The following is a 23,170-nucleotide window of genomic DNA, read 5'->3' on the forward strand; positions in this document are numbered from 1 at the left end:
GCACAACCGACACCACCGACGCACTGATCTGCATCCACGAGCTTGGATTCACGGAAGAGAAGGTGCCACGCGCCAGGAGCACAGCCTGGCTGACGGTTCTCAAAAAGCGTTACTGCAGTACAAACAGCATAAGAACCTATGAAGAGTCAAAGAAAGTACTGACAACAGATATTAAAAAGGCCGAGTTGCTACATGCTTTAAAAGATGTCCCAAAGACATAAAAAAGAGTACGTGCACAAAGCTGCAAAGGCATTACGCTCCTCAGCGCCTTAAAGAGCAACCCTGCAGCCAGGGGACCTGTCCCAGCCTTGGAGGTTACTCTCGGTTCCAGCATGGGCTAGCGTGGCAAGGTGACTTTTGGGCTAATAGGAGGACAAGCATTGGAAAACAGGGGGGCTGAAAAGCCGAGGAGGAGAAACAAATCTTTAAACAATATCATGAGACAACTCTTCCACAGCAAGACTGCAATCTGCACTGAACTTCCCGAGAATGGATTTCTCTTTCTGGCCCAGCGACCATTTGTTTGCCACTGACATACATCAAGATGGAAGGGGTTTGCTATTGAAAAAATACTGCCCCCACAAGCACAGTAGCATGATGGATTATTAAAATTTTCAGGTCAGAAAGTTCCTTCGCACATCTGTCTTATTCACTGCAAATCCTTAAAATGCAGAAAGACAGCATCGTTTCTACAGGAATTCCTATCGTTCCAGAGAAGTCTCCAAATGTCCTGCACCAGCAGAGCCCACCAAGAACACAGGCAGGTTGGCAATTTAACGCAATGCCACCGGAGCCCAAGATCTGCTGCTAAGAGCTGCCCTGAGCAGTCTGGCAGACAATTAGCTTTCCCCTGCCCAACGTTCAGGGACCTTTTCCCATGGTGAAAGATAGATGTCAGCTTGAAACAATACAGCTGGCAATCAAACACCACTTCAAACTAGTATATATGTTTTTACACTGTAGAGAAACATTCTCAGTATGAATGCACACTGCATTTCCATTTGCAATTAGATGTTTCCGTTTTTAAAAAAAAAAAAAAGAAAGAAAAAAAAAGGAACATAAATGTTGCTCCCAGAAAATAACTGAAGTATATGAGCAGGTCAAAGCAGCATTCAATTGAGAACATATTTAAAAAACAAACAAGAAAAGAAACATCTCAGCATAAATTTCTCTCTGCCCCGTCATTTCTTAAGCAAAGAGTTATAGGAGAATTATGTAGGAATTCACTACTATAAGCTAGGGTATTGTGCAAAGCGTGAACTTCTTGCAGACCGGTGCATAATAACCATGTTCCCTTCCATCTCCTTCCTAGCATTCAGTAACACCCAGGAAAAAAGGGGAAGAAAAAAAAAAAAAAAAGGATCTTCACCACATCTAACACTCATTTGCCCTGGGCCAGAAGCATTAAGTTATTTGCTTTTGTCTATTTTATGAAGCATCTTTTCTCAATCAAACACAGTACTTTTTCTACTGCATCTTATCTTCTTCCAACTGCTAGATGATGATGGTCTTCCAATCTTTACTGAAAACTATCTGCAAACTAAAAAAAAAAACTAATAGCTCCAAAATTCATTCCCTTAACACACAAGGATGGTGCAAAATACTACCGAGAGCAGCAGTCCACAACACTGCAGGCCACTCAACGTCCCCTCTGCTAGCACCCTGATGAATAGGATATAGCTGCCAACTAAAGGCCTTCTGAAATAGTTTGAGGATTGCTTATACTTGGCAGAAAGAAATTTCCACAATTGGGATTAATAATAAAAGTACACGTTCCCGAAAGACTGATCTTACTCAACAGGACAGACAGAAGTATAGTATATATACTTTGCAGTACGCAAAGCAGGGGATGGAAGGAGAATTTTTCAGTGTAGAAATTCAGGATGATTGCAGGGGATATTTTATTCCAGCCTGGCAGCACACACTTACACTTAGGAAAGGTATTGCAAGACAGGCTTTTTACAAGCACATTTTTCAATCGAATCCATGTCACACAACTGAACTGCGGAAGAGAACAGTACGCACACTTTGAATCAAACCCGAAAAGTTTACTCCTCATTTTTTCCACTTGTATTTGCATCCACAGGCACTTTTGTTTAATTAGCGTTACCCATTGCAGCTTGTTTCAAAAGCCTGCAATCTCCTCCCCTGAGCACAGTGCCAAATGCATTGCTTAGCTGGGTTCAAACTGCTATTCCGAACCACAGTGTGTTTGATTAAAATTTGTCTGCTGCCGATTCACAGAGATGACAGCACTTTTGCTCTCTGATGGCGAAGAAAAAAAGTCTTTTTATCTGCCTTTCAGGAAAGAAAATCACTACAAGTAATTAAGAGTTCAAAGCCTCCCACGTCTCATCTCCCTCTGCCCAGAAAAACAAAAAAATCCCAACCCCGAAACAGGAGAACTAGGGCTACCTGAAAAGATGATGCAGGGACCGAGGAAAGATTGAGAAGCAACCGAGGAAGCAGCAAGTGACCCACCGGAAGGTAGGAAAGCAGCCAAAAAAAACCCCTTGAAACGCTTAGGCAGTAAGAAAATAAGCTCCTTTCACCTGGCATTTATGCTAGCTACAGCACAGCAGCTCCCAGGAAAGTAAACACTTCGAGAGACTATTTGCGCAGCATCCCATACAAACGCTCAGCCCAGGGCTCTTCACCGCACCAATTCAGTGTAATTTAATTTGAAACAGCAATTCATCTCATTCGCCCAAATACTTTGCATTAGATTCCAGTATCGCTTTTGCCTTACAAAGGAGTGTTTGCAGCAACGATTTAGCATCCAGTTTCCGGGCTAATGGAAGTGCATCTCGGCTAGTAAAACAGACCAAAACAAATCCTCGAATTCAAGTCCTGTTGTGTAATGAGGAAGTTTAATTAAGGCCACACATTACAGCTGTAAATGTTCTCTTATATAATAAGGTCTAAATGAAACTGAACCTAATCAAAGTTACAATTCCTTCATTAGCAAATTACAAACAAGAGCGCACAGCTGACACACCGGCTATGATTATCACAACTAATTGCCTCGTTGTTGCAAACCAGCCTGAAACTGTGTTCAGATGTCCGTCTGCGATAGCAAATTAGGGCCACATCAGGCTATTTCTGCGATCACAAGGGGCTCTTGTACAGCGATCTGATTTACCCCTGTCGACTGGCAGCAACCGGCCCAATCAAAGCGCTCTCTACAAAGGCAGGCTTTGAAGCCAGCGCAACCTAGAAACGCGCTCCATATGCAGGCCGGCAGACTGCACTTCATTAGGCCTGTTGTCACATTTTCCCTCTTCTTATTCTAATGATCCTATTTTAATACACATAGGAACCTCTCCTAATTGATGTCAAGTGAGTGACTTCCACATTCATCACCAGAGCACATCAAACAAATCCTGGCGCACAGGCCCAGCACCACCGAGCTTAAGACCCGAGGTGTCTCTCCAACTACAGAAAGCAAAAAAAAAAAAAAAAAAAAAAAAAAAAAAAAAAAAAAACCCATAGATATAGATATATATGTATACGTATATCTATTTCAGCATACCTGTTTAATTGGGATTGCACGACCGCTTCCGATGCTATCTGTTCTGCTCTCCAGGACCTTCTTCTCTTTGTCTGGGTCGCTCCCTTTCCGAGACTGCAGAGCAAAAAGAAAGTTTGCGTGCTGTTAACTATGGCAGTTCACATAGAGGATGCCCCCCCCAATAGCAATTACAAAGAAGTATTTTGACAGTCATATAGATCTGGGAGGGATGGAAGGAATCTACAGAACTACACGACTATCCCCAAATTTGAATTCTGAAACACCATCTCTGGCCTTTCACCATCCACTTGCTTAAAACAGCATTTAGCTTTAATGAGTTACAATTTCACTGCCCAAAGACCCAACAGATCAGAGCAGTCTTTCACAGTGGGTCCAAAGAAGAACAAAGGTTCCCCCTTCTCATTGAGGAAACCCGATACACACCTGTATATACTCAATTATGGTCTGTCTCGCATCAAACATGATTTGATGCTGCTGTCTTCATTACATTCATTTTAACTTTTTTTAAGACACTACTTTTGGATGAGAAAGTTTGCGCTCCAGGATTTGGGGAGTGACTAATGCTGAAGAAAAGTTAGGTGAACAGAATGAAAAAACAGGATAAGAAAAATTGAATCAGTGTTTAAAAACTCAATTGCCTCCACTTGGTCTTCTCTAGAGCTAGACCTGCCTTCAGAGCAGGGGCTCACAAGGCTTCCTTCATGACCTTATAAAGTTATACATGAATTTTAAGATGATGTTTAGATGCTGGTCCATTATTGTGAAAGAACGCACAAGTGTAGCAATTTTGACAGACTTATTTTATTACGGAAAAAAGATCTGAGAGTCATCCTCCTTAATAGCTGAACTGACAAGTGACAACTTCACTCCATTACTTTTCAATAGGAGCATTACTCACACAATATTGAAAACGGGGAAACATTTTCCCGTGCTTTTTCAAACCCTCAATGATACATGAAATGAATACGTTTGCGACGTCCAGCGCCGCAATGGAAAGCTAATGAAAACCAGAGCAACGCCAGACACTGCTTCGGATTTTCAGGGCAGCTCAACGAGACGTTTCAAAGACGCTGAAATTAGGAGCAAGATTAAAATCACCGCTCTGTACACCTGCTTTCCAGATTATACCGTTTGGCAGAAAAAAGGCATGGAAGGAATAAAATTGCCCGGAGCAGTTGCTTTAGGAGGCGAGGGGAGGAAAAGGGGAGGGAAAAAGCCCCGCAGAGGAAGACTTCACATAACACCATTCTAAGCAACACATTTACCCAGCGGGGAACCTGCGCTTTCCCCGGCTCTGCCGGGAGCAGGCTCCTATCACTAGTTACTATGGTTAGGGGCGATGGAATGACATGCCGGGGAATTAAACAAAGAATAAATGAAAGCAAGCAAAACAAGTGGGAGGGATGAAATCCAGCGTTCGAGATAACTATTGTTCCTCTTCCTTCAAGACAGATTTCTGAATCTGAAAGTGCCACTTCCCCATAATAAAACACAAAACAATGCTTCAATAGGGCGAAGCGGCTGTAAGTGACAGATTTTAAAGAAACTCAATGAAGGTAGCCAACTCCTTGGGAGGGAAGTTGTCAACTTGAATGTTTCTTTCTATTTGACTTTTTTTTCAGAACGGATCCTGTCTCTGAAAAGCAAACTAAATATCTGTGAGCTGATTTAAAAAAAAAAAAAAAAAAAGAATCACACGTTCTATTCCATAAAAGTAACTGCATCAGGAAATAATACATTGTGCATAGGAAGGAAATAACTATATACAAAACATTGTCAAGTGCTGAGAGTATAGAAACCGAGGAATTTGTGAGGTAAATTGTTATAGCTGCTTGCAATCGCAGAATACACAAATTTTTCAAGGGGAGAACTCTGTCAGGCTCTACCGTGTATAAAAACAACTTGCAGACAACAGCACCTTTCTATAGGGGAACGGGAGAGTTTGGGCACGACCAGATCCCAGTACCAACAGTTCAGACAACCGAAAGGAAAGAATACTGAACCTCTGATAACAGATCCTGAGATAGCAGATACTGAGATAGAGGGGTCATTTTAACAAAACCAGTCATTCTTGCAATTTTAAAATCATGCAAGAGAGATAATATTGAATATAAGATCGGAGATGCATCTTACTGTACCAGGAGCTCATCCACCCCATACGTAACTGGGTAAGTAGGTAGTTAGTTCTTTACTGAAGTTTACCTTATTTGCATCTTAAATCTTCATCTCTGCTATACACTATTACTTAGTTCTTCCTTTTAATACCAGGCATAAAACACAGGACATGTAGCCTCCTGCTCTATTTGTTGATTTATTTCATCTCCAAAGTAGAAAGTCAGCTATTGCAACAATTACTTGGCAGAAAATACTCCTAGCCAGTGAAATCATAAAGATCAGATAATGTTTAAGTGCATTATATGCAGTAACATTGTTAAAATTCCCAACCCTATTTCAACTCAAACACCATGAGAGATTTAAGACAATCGCATCTATTTGCTACTTAACCCAATTTTCTTCCAAAACTAGAAGACCTTCATGGAGGAAACTAAACACACCCCCCGTTCTAGGGAACAAGGATCAATCGGCAATCAAACGGAAACTGAAGTGATAGATGCAAGCGACAGCTTAGGGAACAAGCACAGCAGAGCAACCCAGAGCTACACAACAAAATAATTTCAACTGCTATCTCTGTTCATAAATACATGTAACCAGAGGTACAGGTCACCTATTCGTTCAGCTGCATAATTCCAGGTTACAACCCGGCTGACCTGGCACAAAATCTCTGTTACAGCAGAGTCCATGCTAAATACTTCAGCACATGCGTTACATGGTAACTTATTTAGCAGCGTTCGATATGTCCAGATCTGAACAGACGAAATTAATTCATAAAAAGCAAAATTTATTTTGTTTATAACCACAGCACTTATTTTCCCCCCCATTTGTCCCCAGATACTAGACGTGAAGACAACTGTCAACATTTTCTCATACTAGCACGTTCGGTTCTCACGCTAAGCTATTAATTATTGCAAACCAGAGCTTTAGTCTATTTGTCTAGAGCAGACACGGCTGCCTTAAAACCCTTCTCGAACCTTTTCCTCGGCTGCGGATGTGTACGTTTCTCTTCCTTCCCTTTCTCAAATTTGCACCTGCTCAAATTTCAAACATCCCCAGTTTTCCAAATGTCAGCTACACCTAAACAGCCCTCGTCGCATTTTACGCACGCTCAAGACAAGAAACGGTTGGCAAATGCTTTTGACAGAAGCGGTAGCAGCTCTCCGTTCTGACTATTTCCAAATTTATTACTCTGCTTTCCGTTTCTAGGATGACACTGACATCTAGTGGAGTTAATAACCCACAAGTATTCCCAAACAGGGACAAGCATTCCCAGAAATCCAGGGGAAAAAAAGAAATCCATGCAGCCGCTACGAAACGGCAGCGCCAAATCCTTACAGGCTTCCAGATACCACTCATTTTTTGCATGTTTTGTTGCTAAAATTAAAGACAAAAGTATTATTTTAAGTACTTTGTAGGAGTTTTAAGAGCTGTAACTTTTATCAAAATATCGTTCACAAGATGGGCAGATGAGACATGACCTGTGAAATCCTGTACTGCCACTCAAAGCTGTAAAGCTATGATGAACTGATTTATTTGCTAAAGGCCTAGAGATCCAATTTTGTTTAGGTTACAAGGAAATGGTTTCCCTAGTTTTGTAAATGGTTTCCCTAGTTTTGTAAATGGTTTCCCTAGTTTTGTAAATGGTTTCCCGGATACAACCAAGGATTCAGCTACCTCTGGGAAGTTCCATCTTTGCAACACAAAATACAATTTTTCTTACGACAACAGAGAAGATGTGGCTGTCCACACATGACGAACGCAGCTACAGCTGCCAAGAAGGTACCTGCACGCCCAAAGGGATTCTACGTTTGTTATAAGCATGTTAAAATAGCGTCAAAAAACTGCTCGCAACACCACAGCTACGCACGCAATACCGTCACAAAGCTTTTGGTAAAGCTGCTAAAATAAGGAAATCATCACTCAAGGCTTCACTCAAGTTTGCCAAACTACGTGTGCATAACCTGTCATGGGGGGCCAGTCAAGCTATTTAACACGTTTTCTTGTTTCTCAGTGAAGCCAGAACCAGATGGTTTGAGAGGAAACAAAGTCATTTTAATCTCCATCATATCTTTTAGCTCTGGAAAAGAAAAGCAAACTGACACTGTAGAGTAATAAAATTAGCAAGTAGCTACGTTTTCCAGTACTGCATAGAAATTCCTCGGCAAACACTGACTGAGACCTCCCTATAAACACTGGATACTTCATTAAAGAAGCTCAGGGCAGCCATATTCTTTAGTATAAGGTCCAGCTTGGGGAGCAGAAGCCCAGCTTTCTCAGTGATCGCTGGAAGAGGGAAGGCTGCCGAAGCAGAGAACCTAGACAGACCTGTGAATTCAGGTCAAGTGCTCCAGAATTCAACCACAAATTCATTTGTTTCACTGAAATTCCCCGTAAGAAAACTGTATTTACTGTCTAAGTCCTCAAATAGAAGAGCCCCATGGTAACTCTAAGATGTTTTCATTCTCAAACCTACAGATCCCTCTGAATACCTTTGTTTGGATTAGACCAGCTCAGCTTAGCAGGGAGGAGGTTCAGTCCTTCATCACCAACTACTACTTAAAATACAGCAACATTGCCTTCCTTGGCTCACTCACCGTGAAAAGGTTGGATCGGCGCTTGGACTGTTTACGGACAGGAGTTGGTGTGTTGGCAGTGGGAGGAACATCAATCCGTAGCTCCTTCTGGCTGGTGCTTGGAGTTGATGGGACAGAGGAGGAATAATCACTTAAACTCCCTCCTCCATTACTGGTCTGCAAGGATTAAAGTTAGTTTTAAACAGTGATACACTGCTTTCAAGAAATTACAATCCACAGCTGTATCTTATTTAGTCCTGATATCTACAATTAGCAACCTCAGCTCAGGAAAAGAGCAGGCCTACCCTACTGCCACTTTTCCACAGGTTTCCATTCCAAGCCTTTGAAATACATATTTTCTTCTGCCATTGTTTTTGAAAAAAAGATATTTCTGTTTACATGGCAGGCACATTTTCATTCTACTCAATATAACCTTAATGGGATAAACAGAATTTCATCTGTTTTATTAGCATCAGAGTAGGCAAAACATTGTGAAAAGGCTGTAAATTATATTTTTCCATTTCAAAATTGGTGCATCAAATTCTGCCTCAACCTTTAGAAAAAATTTCTACTGCTATGTAACTGCGTAGCTGGACTTAATCATTGTCTGGAGACATCAATTCACAGAGAACTAATCAAGAAAATGAAAATAGTTCAATATGGTAAAACAGCTACTATACAGATAGCTAGCTGCTAACAAATTTACTGAAGGCATGAAAACCACCAACAGAGGAATACAAAACTTTAAAGGAAGACATTCTAATTCAATGAAAGTAGCCAAAAATGTGAAGTTACATCAAAGTCTCATAAGGAATAAATCATCATCACTGAGTAAATGTATAAAACAATTAATGAACTGATGCAACAACTGACTAACAGCAGGAAAGAGAGGGCATCAGGCAGAAAGGACCAAAAGGTGACTAACACCATAAAAGCTTAACTTTGTTTTATAATAGATAAATGAGTATTAAAATACTTCATTTAAAAAGGATGTGAAAATAGCTTGGAGAGGAAAAAAAAAGTACAGCTTTTTCCTTATCAGATACAATATATCCTTTGAGGGGGATGTATTTGGGGGTTGGGGACTGAGGTGGGGCAAGGATGGAGAGCTCTATATGTTTTTGTAGAAAATCACAGCAGGGGAGCAGCAGGGTGTAAAGGCTCTCAACAACAACTCACGGGTATCGTATGAGGGGTGGAAAATAAAGGTCTATGATGCCCACAAGAGCGTGAAGCAGAACATCCTGGAACTGGTCAAGCTTCCTAACAGAAGTGAGGAGGAGGAGAAGACAGGGTGATCTCAGGATGTCTGAAGAGAAGTGGCTTAAAAGGAAAAAGAGGAGGAACTTACTCTTCTATGAAGCTCCTATACTGGTGGCTGATTTTACATATGCATGAAGCTGTCACGGGAAGGAGGCACTCCGGCTGGGAGGCAGCAGCAGGCACTTCTCCCATCAACCTTTGAGGCCAGCGTAAGCACCGGGGTCAAGTCACTAGCAGAGCTGACCTGTCTGATGAAACCTCCAAAGGGGAACCAAGTAGGAGACAATCCTTCTTCACGTCATCCACTTGAACTTACTCTCTGGGATTGCAACTGACTCTTCCAGCCTTTCCAAATTTGCCTTTTTTTTTTCCTCCTTCTTTATTTTATTCAAGAAAGAGAGTGTAGAAAGAGAGGTGTGAGACAAGGAGCCCATGTTTAAGCTGAAAGGCCAATCAAAGGTAATGGTCCTGGAATGAACAGAGGGTCTGACAGAGCTCTTCCACGTTTTCAAGTGCACAGAGCAAGCAGCAAGCAGAATTTGGAGCTGGCCCAAGAGTATAAGACAAAGGAGCTGAAAGAACGAGAGCCGTAACGGCCGCTTTTAGTATTCTACCAGAGAACGGTAACACAAGTGAGAAATGAGCAGGACTGCTTGGGAACAAATGACCTTAATTTACCCCGCATCCATTTTCCCTTTCTCTATGGCACCTTGCTGAGATACCAAGTAATGCACTAAACATGTAAGATAGTAAATGACCTGTGTGAAGACAGATGCTGAACCTATGGAAATTACAGATTACCTCTCCAAAGAAATCTAGAAAAGCCTCTTACATTAAAACAAACAAATCCCCCAAAACACCAAAAGAAAAAAATGTGTAACCAGGACACTGTTACAGCACTCACCAAAAATCTACCAAAGTTCAAACAGCCAAAGACTTTGAAAATCAGCACACGAAGCACTCGACATAGCAAAGATGAGGAGGGTAGTGTGGGAGCCTTAAAACACGGCTGACAAAAGAAGTTATAGGAAGAAGGTAGCTGGAAAGTCAACAACTGTAAAACTGCATTTAGAGAAGGAGAGTGAGGATGCTGGGAGAAGCAACCAGTGTCAAGGAACAGCTTTCAGATTAGAGCGAAGACCTGCTGCTCACTTTGGCAAGGAGGAACCCAGTCGGCGCAGGGGGGAAATGGGGGACAGGGAAATCCAGAGAAAGCAAGCAAGCTTGGAAGAAGGAGCTGAAAACATTTAAGATTGAATCCATGCAGTTGCAAGGCTCATCACAGGAGGAAAAAAGATAACGTGATGAATATGCTAGAGAAAAGAAAGATCATACAGGTTTATGCCTCAAAAAAAAAAAAAAGAAAAGAAAAGAAAAAACTTAGAAGTATCCTATGGAGAAAGGGCAGGAAAAACACAAGAAGAAAGGATTCAAAAGTTGTACACTGGTAACAGGATCTGAGCCACAAGTGGCTGAAAATAAAAGGATGCAGCTATGTTCCATTTCACAATATTGACTGACTTCCCAAGTATGCATCTCCTTGCATGCATCTCTTTTTGTTAACTAAAAATAGATAAGATTTACATCTTAAGCACTCATTTCCCTGACAGAACATATAAACTAATCCCTCAAATTTTACCTTTTTAATCTTTTGGCATCTTACAGCATCATCTTATACTCATTGTGATGACATACTGTCTCTCAAAATTTTAAGTGATTTATTTTCCAGGAGTGAATGACTCCTGAAGGGAAATATATATACCTACATGTATTTACCAGCGTTAAGGAGATGAAACTCAGCACGGAAGGTCAGGCACTCTAATCCCCAAAGACAGACCCCAGTAGAGAACAAGTCCTGCAGGCAATGCCTTCTCTTCACACATACCTAGCCTCACTGGATTTCTGACCTTGTAAATACAATTACAAAGTGGTTTCAAAATAAGCCATATGAAATCCACTGTCGGGGGGGGGGGGGGAACCTATTTCAATAAAAGACTTAAAAGTAGAAAACCTCAAGGCTTCCACAAAACAAAAGGATGGCTACCAATGCTGAAAAAGCTCCAGCTCCTATTTAGGGTGCCAATAGTCACAGCAAACATATAAAACCATGTGGCTACTCTGAAATGCTTGGATAAAGAGAATGGGTTTGACCAGAATGAGCTCTGACATGACTTTCAAGCTACAGCCTGCGCAGACAGTAGCGATGAAAAATGCAACCAGACAAGTACTTGGAAACCATATTCCTGGTAACATCCGAACCTAATGCCCTGCTCACAGGAACAAAAGGCTGAGTGGTCTTCGTCAGGCTGTTTGTTTGCACCAGATAAAAATCTCGAGACTGTGCCATATTAAGATTGTAGAAAGCAGTTTCCCGCAATCAGTATGCAAGCGTTTAATAACAAGTTCACTGAAGTGAAGTATGGAATTTAGGACACATGGCAATAGCTATAATTCACAGAACTTCACATTTGTCCAAAGCCATAAAAATCAAGTCGGTGAATCCGGAGAACAACCTTCCTCACAGCACACGTAACCCAACATGTAACAAATGCAAACTCAATTGCTCACTGTCGACAAACCGGCCAAGTTTGTGGCAGTCAAAACTGATCAAATGAGTGCTCTAATACACATAAGGATATTACACAGCTTCATGATACCTCTTCAGTCAAGTTTTTACACTAAGCTGCCCTCAAGAAATGAATCTGAGATGTCAGCAGAAAGGGCCATTTCTGTGAATCACTGCTCTTACCAGAACCATGGCAAAGGGGACAGAAGTCAATCAAATGAATCCGCGTAGGGTAACCGTGAGCCTCAGTAGAGCCACTTACACAGACACATCCCTGTTTGGCTTTCTCGGGTGGCAGGATTTTTTGACCGTAAGGTAGGATGTCCATTCCCAAACATGTTTCCGGACATGCACAGTACAAGCTTTTTTTTTTTTTTTTTTTTTTTCCCTTCCTTCTTCTTCTTCCTGCTAGGAAGCTAGATGGCCTGATGGTCACTGACCTTCAATGCACTGTTACAGAAGACTCTGGAAGTCTTTCATTTCAGGGATACATTGATTTCTAATATGTACCTTGTGCAAACCGCCAATATTTCAGTTACAAAAACGTGTACCTTTAGCATCTGTGCAGGCTTATATCTGTTGCCATATAGACTGACACTGTAAAAAATTCAAGGTCATGGCAACAAGCACAAATTTAGCTCAATATAGTCACCACTGTTATCAAGAACACCACAGATGAAGCTATCATTCTGGTACAACTTGACCAAGTAGGTCCATTCAGTACAGTTACCTCAAAGACAGATACTGCCAATCTGAAGTACCAAAGTGCTAATACCCTTAATGATATTCCTGTCAATACCTGATAAAAAGTAAAACTTTTTGCACAATTTCCTCAATTTTGCACTGAAAAAGGAGGACTGAATCAAGTCAAATCCCACACTTTAATCAAAGCTTTTATGTATTTATGCTTTCACTGGTAAGCAAATCAGTAAGAAATTTACCCTGCACATCAGGAGCTAAGCAGTGACCTGCATTGGTTGGACTTTTCCTCATATATGCTAGGGGCATGTTCCTGGCTAGTCAAGTATGCAAAGAAAGCCAGATATTCACTTTGTCTCTTATACAAATCATCTGATACAGCCAAATATTTCATAAAGCATATAGGGAACAAATGTCAGGCCAAACATTAAATGACAGCATAGAAGGAATAAAGTCAAAATTCTTCTTCTTGACAAGTATTCCAGTATGAATGGACTCTTATTCTGCTCTCTAGAAACAACAGAATATCCTCCAGAAAAATCATCTCTAACTATTGCTTGAGGAGGAATGAATGCAAGGTCTTGCATCTAAAAGAGATAAAAGATATCCAGAGCTTCAGGGAGTCTGGAAACAGAATAAACTATGCCTTAATAAAAAGCACAGATTTCAAATTGTATGACAAGATGCCTTTGGTTTTCTGCACCTTTTGTTCTTGGAGTGAGGAAGGAAAAGCATATTTCTGCAATAATATGGAGGCCTCCTGGAAAACTCTCTCATCAGGACACATTTTTCTTCACTAGGTCGTGCACAATTTTTTCTTGAACGTCCCATCATCTCAGTATATCATCTGAAAATACTACAGTTGGGAGTCCAATTTATTCAAGCCATACCGGTCATATACAATCGCACATTCAGAGACAGATTTCAGAAGAAACTGTTTACTCCTTGCCTCAGCAGAAGACAGAAATCTTTGAGCATGCTGCCACGCTATGGCTGAAGAGCCTGGAACACAAATTTGACAGAGGATTTCAAACGTAGGTCCAGATAAATGACACCAAGATTTTGGTAAGTCTAGCTTTCCTCGAGAAGATCGAATTGCCTGTTCTATTTTCCCATGTTAGCAGTTTAATCCCATCCTTTGGGACATATGAGGACTTGTCCACCTCAGAAGCTTTTGCCTTTTCTCATTGTAACTGCAAGGTAGAAGACAGAAAGAGCAGACATGGATGGGACCAACAAAGAGCACCAAGCAAATCTGAAGATAGTTTGGCTAATGTTAGCTGGCGAAGCCGAAAAAACCTCAGTGAAATTTAATAACATTTCATTAATGTAATGCAACAATAGGCTTCAGTGCTACACTGGCAGCAACTGTTTTATGAATAACTAAAAGATCATGTCTAAACCTGAAGAGATCTTAAGAGACCTTAGAAAGAAAAAGATAATAGTAGGTGTAACAAAAAATAATAGGAATGTAACTGCGGTCAAGTGAAGATGGAGAAAGGAGGGAAGAGTACACCTACAGATGCACCAAGTTTTAACATCTGAGTTCTGAAGAATGCACCTCCATGTACATGTATGCTGTAGGTGGAACTAAGCAAATGAGTGAAGGTTTTTTATTATTATTTTTTTTTAAGAAACATTAGAGAGTGCTTAGAAATTATCCTGTAAATACAAAAGCATTATGACATATTTTGCCATGGTATTAAATATGGGTTTTGACCTCTATTCTCAGATTTGTTTTGCAATTACATGGAAAAAAAAAACCCTGCTTCAAAGCAGAAGGAAAAATTGATTAAGCAATGCAGTCTCTCCTTTATTCAAATGCCCAGATATTTCAACAGAATAGTTCATTCCAAATGTTCCCAAACTATTATGATGCCCTTCTATTCAGGGCTTATCCATAGTCAGGTCCCACATGCAGTAAAACAATGGATGATTAAACAGACTGCACTTTTCCCTTAACATATTTCTACATATTTGGACAATCTTGCAGTAGAAAAAACTTTATGGAGGTATAGTGCAAGCACAAATAAAACGTTTACAAGTTTGCAGTAGGTAGCAGTGAGTAGCTCGTGTGACAGTCACATCTGAGCTACAATTTAGTAATACACAGTAAACTCCATACCTCTCTCAGGTATAACATAAATCTCTTAAGAGAGAGAAGTTGCTGACCAACAAAAACTTTCTTTGCCCTGCAGTCCACATGTATAATCACACTGGGGATGAACCTGCATGGTATCACTCAAGCCTGGATAATACTTCTGAACTCTGGCAGCGTGGAAGGTGGGGTGCTGGAGGCCCCTCTCTGTCCTGGCAGAACACCCGCAGTACAGGCGTACATGGCGAAGTACAAGCAGACACGACAAGGCCATGGTGCCATTGCAATCCCTTCTCACCACAGAACTGCAGCACAACTGAGGTCCAGGAAAAGCAACAAGTATGAAAGTACATGGAGTCCACGTATTGCAAGAAAGTGTAGTCACTGGTAAATATTCCTTCATTCTACCTTCAAAACTGAAGCCCACCGGTACGGTGACACTGCTGGGGATTCCTAGGTAGAAACGTCATACCATCACACTCGTCCGAAGACGGGCTTTAACCCAAATAAAAGCTACAGTGTCAAGTGCCATGTGATCATCAGATGCTTTTTACAACAGCATCAGCTTTGACAAAGATAGAGGCACAGCTCCAGACAACTAGTCTACAGGTTAGCGGGGATAGGGCACTTCACACTAAGGCATCTGGCACATCTTGAGCTTGGGTAGAGTACACCAAAAGCTGAAGGTGGTGTCCATCTGGGCAGCCTCATGGTTTTTGGAATGATGACCTCCACTTTCAGGGTCCGGGCAGAAAAAGAAGTCCTTTGCAACTGTTGAACATTATCACTAGAGTCTTGCAACTCAAGCATCTTAAACTGTCAGTATGACAAAAAACCCTCCTGATATGTCAAGACATATGACTCAACACAGACAGTTCCATCCCCACAGGAATGAGTTCAGGGAAAGGGAATGGCTTCCTGACAGAAGTGGAACTCACACTACTTGGAAATAAAATGCAGCATGGTCTACAAGCATATCACACCTTGAAAGATTGGTGGAGGGCACAGCAGGGGGGAAGGAAAGATGGGAAAGACACGAAGAGGAGACCACACACAGAAGCAGCTGGATTTCTTACGCTCTTCTGATGTGCATTTCTTGTTGACAACAAAAGTAGAGACCTAAGCTGGGATACCCTGTGGCCCATAAGAGGTCTTCAGGGCATTAAATAATCACTAGATAATCTCATATCAACTTAGTCCAACTCTTAAAGCATTCAGAAAGCCCAGAGGGTGAGCTGCTGACAAAAGTACTTCTCAATGCACCAGACAGATCAATTGTTTGCTAGCAGAATATAAGCAATATTGCACCATCCTTCTTGTTGACAGAGTACACAATAGCTCTGTCCATCAGGAATCATGAACGATATCCTAGCATTTGAGAATAAAATTCTTTGCATGCATTCTGTAATGCCCTGAAAGCCAACGTAGGGATCTAAAGTACTTCGCCAAGCATCATTGACCCTGGCTGTCAAAGGTTTCCAAGCAATACCCTCACCCAGACAGGACATGCACGCATTGCAAAAAAAGCTAGACAGAAAAGGAAAACACAAAAAGCACTTCATTGCAAGCACAACTGGATTTAATCTTTGGAACAGGTAGCCTCTCATATTCTGTGAAACAGCTCTCTGGAAACAGATGGATACAAGAGCATAGAGCATCTTCTAACCTAGGTGTTCGTCACCTAGGACTCCCAGACATTAGTATAGTCATGCATCCAAACACACAAACAAGTCTTTCTAGTTTTAAAATTGAAGCTGTCAGGTAGAAAAGGTCTTGCTGGTATTAAGTCTTAGAACTTTCTCTAAGGTATGTAAAGGACTAGACTGGGGAAGGTGGCACTTTTGTACTTTTCCTCTAAAGCCTAAGCTCATGACTGCAAGAGTCATCTGGAGAGTTTGCAGGATCACTGTGGTGATCCAACTACAGAAGGAACAGTATGTCATTTTGTCTGAAGTGATCTGTAAGGACTGCCCCTGAAGGCCTTCACTCTCAGACATGATGCCAGTCTCGGATGAAAGGAATCTGTCTGAAGTCACCATTGCCCTGTTAAATAATTATACTAGCTGGTAAAGAAGGTAAAGAACATAACTGCATATCTATTGCAACAAATTGTGGCGATCCTTATCGCAAAAGCTGCCTTATCTTCATTTTCTCAAACTGTCCTTATCACTGGCAAGAAGTCTGCTGCATAAGTGAAGAACTACTGATCTAGAATTTGACGTTTTCCTGTTGGCTTCCAAGCTGCACTCAGGTAAGAAACTGCTGAGAACCTAGAAGTTTAATGATCTCTGTAAAAGCCTCATCAACGAGAAAGGTCATCTCAATTGCTTTAAGAGGACACAGAAGAAACAGATGTATTGGATTGTACAAAGCATCACCTCTCCCCTATAGAAAATCTTGAAAAGTCATATAATGACCAGCAGACAGAGTAAATTAGGTCCTTCTTGAAACTGAGAGTCAGATCAGCACTGGAAACGGTGCCATTTGTTCTCCATGTCTGTGATGGCCAGTTTCCTCCTTCACCATAAGATTGGTCTCAGCACCAAAGACAGCCCTTACAGGACAGCCAATTTCCTCTTGGTCTAAATGTTTGAACATACATAACTTGAAGCACTCTTTGGAGGCAAAGCATTTTGCATGACAAGTTAGATCCAAGTGCTAGTGGTGGTGATGTGGTCAGAGACACCGTGGCTGAAGAAACATTCGCAACATCACACATGACACCAAAGGGAAGGAATTCTTCCGTATGAACATCTGTACTCACCGGCACCAGGAGGTGCCAGGGTTCCTCAGGAGGGAGGTCATGCACCTCAGCACCTGCTATAAGGAGGGGGATATGAACCGCTTTGGCATTTTCTTATGGCATAATTGCCAGAAGTCACAGTTTCAAGCTGGTGTCCGGGTTCAGCTCAAGGTAAAGAATTCTAACACTAATCTGGCATCTGCTTCTTCAGAGTTAATGCAACGGTGGAAGTGTTCACTAGTGCACAGAAGTAGAGAGCAATTGCTATCAGCACAACAGAACCAGGGGGTCCTGTTACATAAAGCTAAACAGAGAGCCTTCAGAAGACAATCTAACATGTCGGGGGGAAAAAAAAAAAAAAAAAAAGTATTACAAAAATCCAAAACCCCCATGAGAGAGCGCTTCACTACACTGCTTTGCCAAAAAGCACAGACACTTGCGGTGTGGCAGAAAGGTTCATAGCTTGAACAAAATCTCACATAGGTGGCTCAAGACTGCAACATAACTTTAGGACAAATCCTTGGCACCCGAGTTTAGACTAAAAAAGAAAAAAAAAAATCAAGAAGGCTGGTGAGCATCCGACATTTCAGATTGCTATAGTGGAAATCAGATGTCTGAGACACTGATAACGAGGAAACTGGGCCACAGCTCTGGCCATAGATTATAAGGACCAACACGACAGCCCTACAAATACATCTGCCAAGAGTGAGAAAGCACAGTGGGAACATGACCTGCCTGGCTGCAAAGGTCTCAGATCTGAAAGACAGAACTTGTATAAATGTGAACTGTGAACGTGCACATGGCTGGTGCACACTCACTTGATGCTAGAAAGCAAAGATACTGGGGAAGGATATCACCATGGAAATGTAAAGGTCAGTATTAATATGTATGTGGGTAAAAATTACATATATTAGAAAGTTATATTAGCCAGATGCTTCCAAAAAATACTGTATGTATGGCATTGAGGCCACCAGATTTTCCTGCCACACAAAAGGTAGCATTTTGTTTTTACACATAGTATCTACAAGTCATTAGCAACATATATCGTTGTGTCATTAAGGGGAATCATTTCAATTGAGCATAACAGAGATACATAATTAAAACTGCACCCAGTGGTAGCAAGTAAAAAATTCAAGCATGCTAAGCATTGAGATATACCAGGTACTGCTGAGCAGACAGCTGAATGAGAACAATAAGCAAGAACATAGTATGGTAATTTCAAAAAGCAGTACTGCAAATCCTGCTCCTTTAACAACTGGGCTACTCAGAGCAGCAGGCTGCTGGGCATAATCAGCATGATCAAAGACGGCTTGAAACCAAACCACTTTACCACAGCAGCTTCTTAAAACAAAGTCAAGCCAATTAAAAAATAGTGCTTTAAACTAGGGATCACTGACACCTTTTAAAAAAAGGCCAACTACCTACCAAGTAGCAAAAAAAGCAACAGCATTATATACATTAGATGAAAAAGGAACCGACAGGTTCCTTTTTCAAGCAAGCGCTGTATTCTGTACCTGGCTGATATGTACAGCAGAAACCTGGGCAGAACACACGGATGAGTGACTGGGAGAGTTTGGTAAAGATTTGCAGGGTCCAATTGAGAGCTGCTGTTTCTTCCTTGTTGCAACGATCTTCTGGGCAACTGAAAAAGATAAGCAAATACACAGGCAGATAAGCTACAAGATGCACTGAAAAGCATTGTAATTCAAAAATACACAGGAGGACCCAGAGAAGAAAAACACCCACACACTCACAACAGGGCATAGCTATTCAACACTTTTCCATTGCCAAGGCCTGCACCAAAAATTGAATGTAATATATCCAATTAAGACGACAGATACTAGTTTTCTGTGATGTGCTCACTAGTCATCTCCACATGCAGCTCCAGCTCTGTTCTCTGCATGGATGAAATTGCCCCAGATGCTTAACTTACCACCAGTTAAGCACCACTGAATCACTGACATCAAAGCAGGAGGGGAAAAGGCAGGTGAAGAAGTTACGAAAAGCAGTGACAAGTACGCAGACAAAATGATTCCTTCTACTCTTCCATGGTTTGATGAATACACTATTCTAAGATATGATGGTCTTCTAGACTACAAAGGGTATTGCTCAGATATGGGAGACTTGGATGCTGTTATTTTTGAAACAGCTCTCTAACAGCAAATGGAGAAAGCTCAGAATTTTCCACAGACTGTATGTATTGAGTAGAGTCTAGAATAAGAGGCAATATGAGGTACCAAGACACTAAATACTATCATATATGGAATAGGAAGGGCAGGTATAACAGGCTGACTAGTCTGTATTTATGTGACTCAGGAGCACAATACATGGCAACGTTGTTTTTATGTGATGGGATGTCTTCTATGAAAAGGGGGTCTAAAAAGGGGGGTGAAAATTATGTTGTGCATTATTTTTACACATTTATTATTTCAAGATTGAGAAACCTTATTTTTCCTGTTTAACCACAAAAGAGTTGAGGTTGGAAGGGACCTCTGCAGATCATCTCGGTCAACCCGGGTCACCTAGAGCAGGTTGCCCAGGGCCATGTGCAGTCAGGTTTTGAACATCTCCGAGGATGGAGACTCCACAACTTTTCTGGGCAACCTGTCCCAGTGCTCAGGTACTCTCACAGCATCTAATGTCCAGCTTTATCTTAGTTTGGTATCACCAGGATATACTGAGGCAGTACCTTAATTTTCACTGACACCTGCTGCATGAACTAAAACAGACCCCAACTTTTGAACAGCACAGAGCTTGCAAGCTGATGCCTGATCACATTAACACTTTTATTCATTATTCTAAGGTCAAGATTACTGTTTTACTTAAACATTACTAAATTCTGCAAAGTAGACTGTCGTCACCTGTACCTGTCTTCATCAAAAGGGCCAGCAAGGCAGAATTGCAACGACATTGACTTAAAAAGTTGCACAAACTTACTGTAATTAAACTCAACAGTATTCTGTCTTGTTCAGAGAATATAAACAGATATTTATGTAAATTCCAAGATTATTTTTCCTCAATACATTATAACATAGGCAGAGATATTGTTTAGCAGTGTAAGCATACAATTTCTTCTCAAATGAATGCAATTTTAATAACGAACTGGTCTGTGGCTAATGTTTTTCATGTAAATGAATGATGGCATAACCATGATTTAGTGAGAATACATTGTATAAAAAATGGCTGGTATATATGAAGAAGCAGCTTCATTAGTTACATCCCACCTCCAATAGGCCCCTTATCATCCTGAAAGGATGATATCAATTAATTTATCTTCGCCTGGCGTATTGATCATAACCTTCATCAGCTAATCATGTTTAAATTACAGAGGAATATCGCAGCACTCTGTCATTTCAGAACCATTGGTTTATTGATCTGGAGCCTGGAAAGCCATATATTAGAATATTTTAAAATGCATTAGTGAATGCAGAGAGCAAAGCTAAGGTCAGATTTTAACATATGCACATGGATTTGTCTTCATCATAGGTGGTAAAGACCTAAATTAAGACCAAAACTGAATTAAAAGCCCACATGAATGAAAGCTACCTTCTCAGAAGAAGCTTCCACTCTCACAGCGGGGAGGGAATTCGTTAAGGAAAATATTTACCCCTTTTCTTCAGACAGGATATAGGTGGACAATGACCAGCATCGCATTAAAAGCTATAACGAGCTCTTGCCAAATTATCACTCTAGGAAGCCACAAAAAAAACCCAGGATGGTCTGACCTCACCTACCACTACTCGAATGCTAGCTGGAGTACCACAGAAGCAGATGCCTTGTTGATCAGCTCGTTTTGGTGTCATTTGAACTGAAAGGCACATTTTGGATTCAGAGGAACGTTCCGGTTTCGTGGGAGAAGCGAGAGCTCTGACCTCGGCCAGAACGGGAGGCAAGGGGACGCTCGGCCGCTGCGGTCCCCCCGGCACCAACCGCACCGCTCATGCAAACGCAACCACGAGGCAACAGCTCATCGGCCGAGCTAAGGTTGCGGGAAAGCAAAAGGTTAGTCCAGAAATGCACAGATTAGCGCTGGAAACGGTACTGTAAAGCTCCCACCGAGCGGCACAAAGTGCAATTTATCCTGTGCACTGTAAAAATGGTAACATTACAGCAGGAGCTTTAATATCATCCCCTTAAAAACTGCGCTGCCAACTCTAAAATACGCCATTCTTACCCTCAAATTTCTCAGCGTTTCCCTCCGCTAGAAAGACGATGTGCCCCCTAATGGAAATCCCCTTCTGAGCTGCCAAACCTTCCCAATTCCTCCTCCATTTCGGCGACCGGTCTGACATCCCCTACCAGGGCACGATGCTTGCTGCCTCTCCCCCCCCTTCATTAGGCAACCTGCTCTCCTTTGAGGCGCCCGGCACTTTTTGCCTCTTTCATTGCAGTCGCGTAGCCGTCACTCCGTAATTAGATGGCGTTCAATATTCAAGTGCTGGGGGCTACTTGCCCTTGGATATTAATGGTGATCCGAGCTTCAGAAGTACCTAAAGGAGTACCCTGACCCTTCAAAGTTTGCAACATCTGAGAGACGTGACTGATCATCTGTGGGGCAATCGCTGGACTGTCAAAAGACCTACTGTGCTCTTTCTAAAGCTACCTTGAGAGGAGAGATGAAACCTAAATCTTGCCTATCAGAAGTCAATAAAAGGGGTTCAGCATATAGCTCCTCAGCAGTGCGGCTGCAAATTCCCATTTTCTTTATCTTCTGTTCCAGAGAAGAAAGCCCCCAAATACACAAAACTTAAAATGGTCGGCACTGAAAACCCCACAGATCAGTTAACTCCTGCTGCTGACATCCTCAGACATAGTAGTTAAGGAGGGGAAAAAACCCTCCGTTAAATGGTTGTGTAACGAGAGAGAGATACACGATAATTATAAGAACTAACACCGGATCCGGTGAGAACGGATGCTACGTGCTCGTTCGGCTCCAAGGCCAGGTTCTGCTGTTGCATCTTCGCTATGACTCAAGGTGACCACTCATTAACCAACCATTAGCAGTAGATTAAAAAATATCCTGAAACCAATACGGCTTTTTTCCACAACTACAACCATTTGCAGCATCAGGCTGGATTTGCGAGCAGCTTTGTCAGCGTACGCCTAGGTCGGAATTTGTCTACGAGCATGAAAAATATTCCCAAACCGTATCAACGCCACCAAAACACAGTTTGGGGAACTGAATGGCTTTCTAAGACAAGGTGGGACCTTTGCCGAAAAACATACAGCAAGAAATATCGCTCTGCAGGAGTGCTTGATGCAGGGGGGCCCATATATAAGCACCTTTTTGCTGTTAATGAAAGCTAACTAGTGTATCCCGCTGACCAGTTTAAGATCATATGCACAGTCAAAAAGCTTCAGATTAAAACTAAAGTGCCCATCATTGAAATACATCTGTCCAGGGGAAGATCTACAGTTTAAACGTATCTCAATTGCCTTTATATAGCCGCAAAGCAGAAATAAATCTTGGTTTTGCCCTGGAGCTTTTCAGGTTCTGACTCATCCACAAAAAATTATTTCCTGTACACACGTTTGCTAAAATATGTTTCCAAAACAAATGAACGCTGACTTGCTCTGTGCA

General features: G+C 41.6%; 1 protein-coding gene across 4 annotated transcripts in view; it reads right to left on the reverse strand.

The window, feature by feature from the left end:
* AGAP1 (ArfGAP with GTPase domain, ankyrin repeat and PH domain 1) overlaps positions 1–23,170 on the reverse strand; it is a 394,511-nt gene that overhangs the window by 185,385 nt on the left and 185,956 nt on the right. For all 4 annotated transcript variants that reach the window (XM_026104675.2, XM_026104674.2, XM_064515404.1 and 1 more), the window contains exons 7-9: positions 19,104–19,231; positions 8,242–8,397; positions 3,533–3,625 (exon numbers count right to left, since the gene is read on the reverse strand). In XM_026104675.2, the coding sequence (XP_025960460.1) occupies positions 3,533–3,625; positions 8,242–8,397; positions 19,104–19,231 (377 nt within the window). The remainder of the gene's footprint in view (positions 1–3,532; positions 3,626–8,241; positions 8,398–19,103; positions 19,232–23,170) is intronic.

Source organism: Dromaius novaehollandiae, chromosome 7 (assembly GCF_036370855.1).
Source record: "Dromaius novaehollandiae isolate bDroNov1 chromosome 7, bDroNov1.hap1, whole genome shotgun sequence".
Classification (NCBI taxonomy): domain Eukaryota; kingdom Metazoa; phylum Chordata; class Aves; order Casuariiformes; family Dromaiidae; genus Dromaius; species Dromaius novaehollandiae.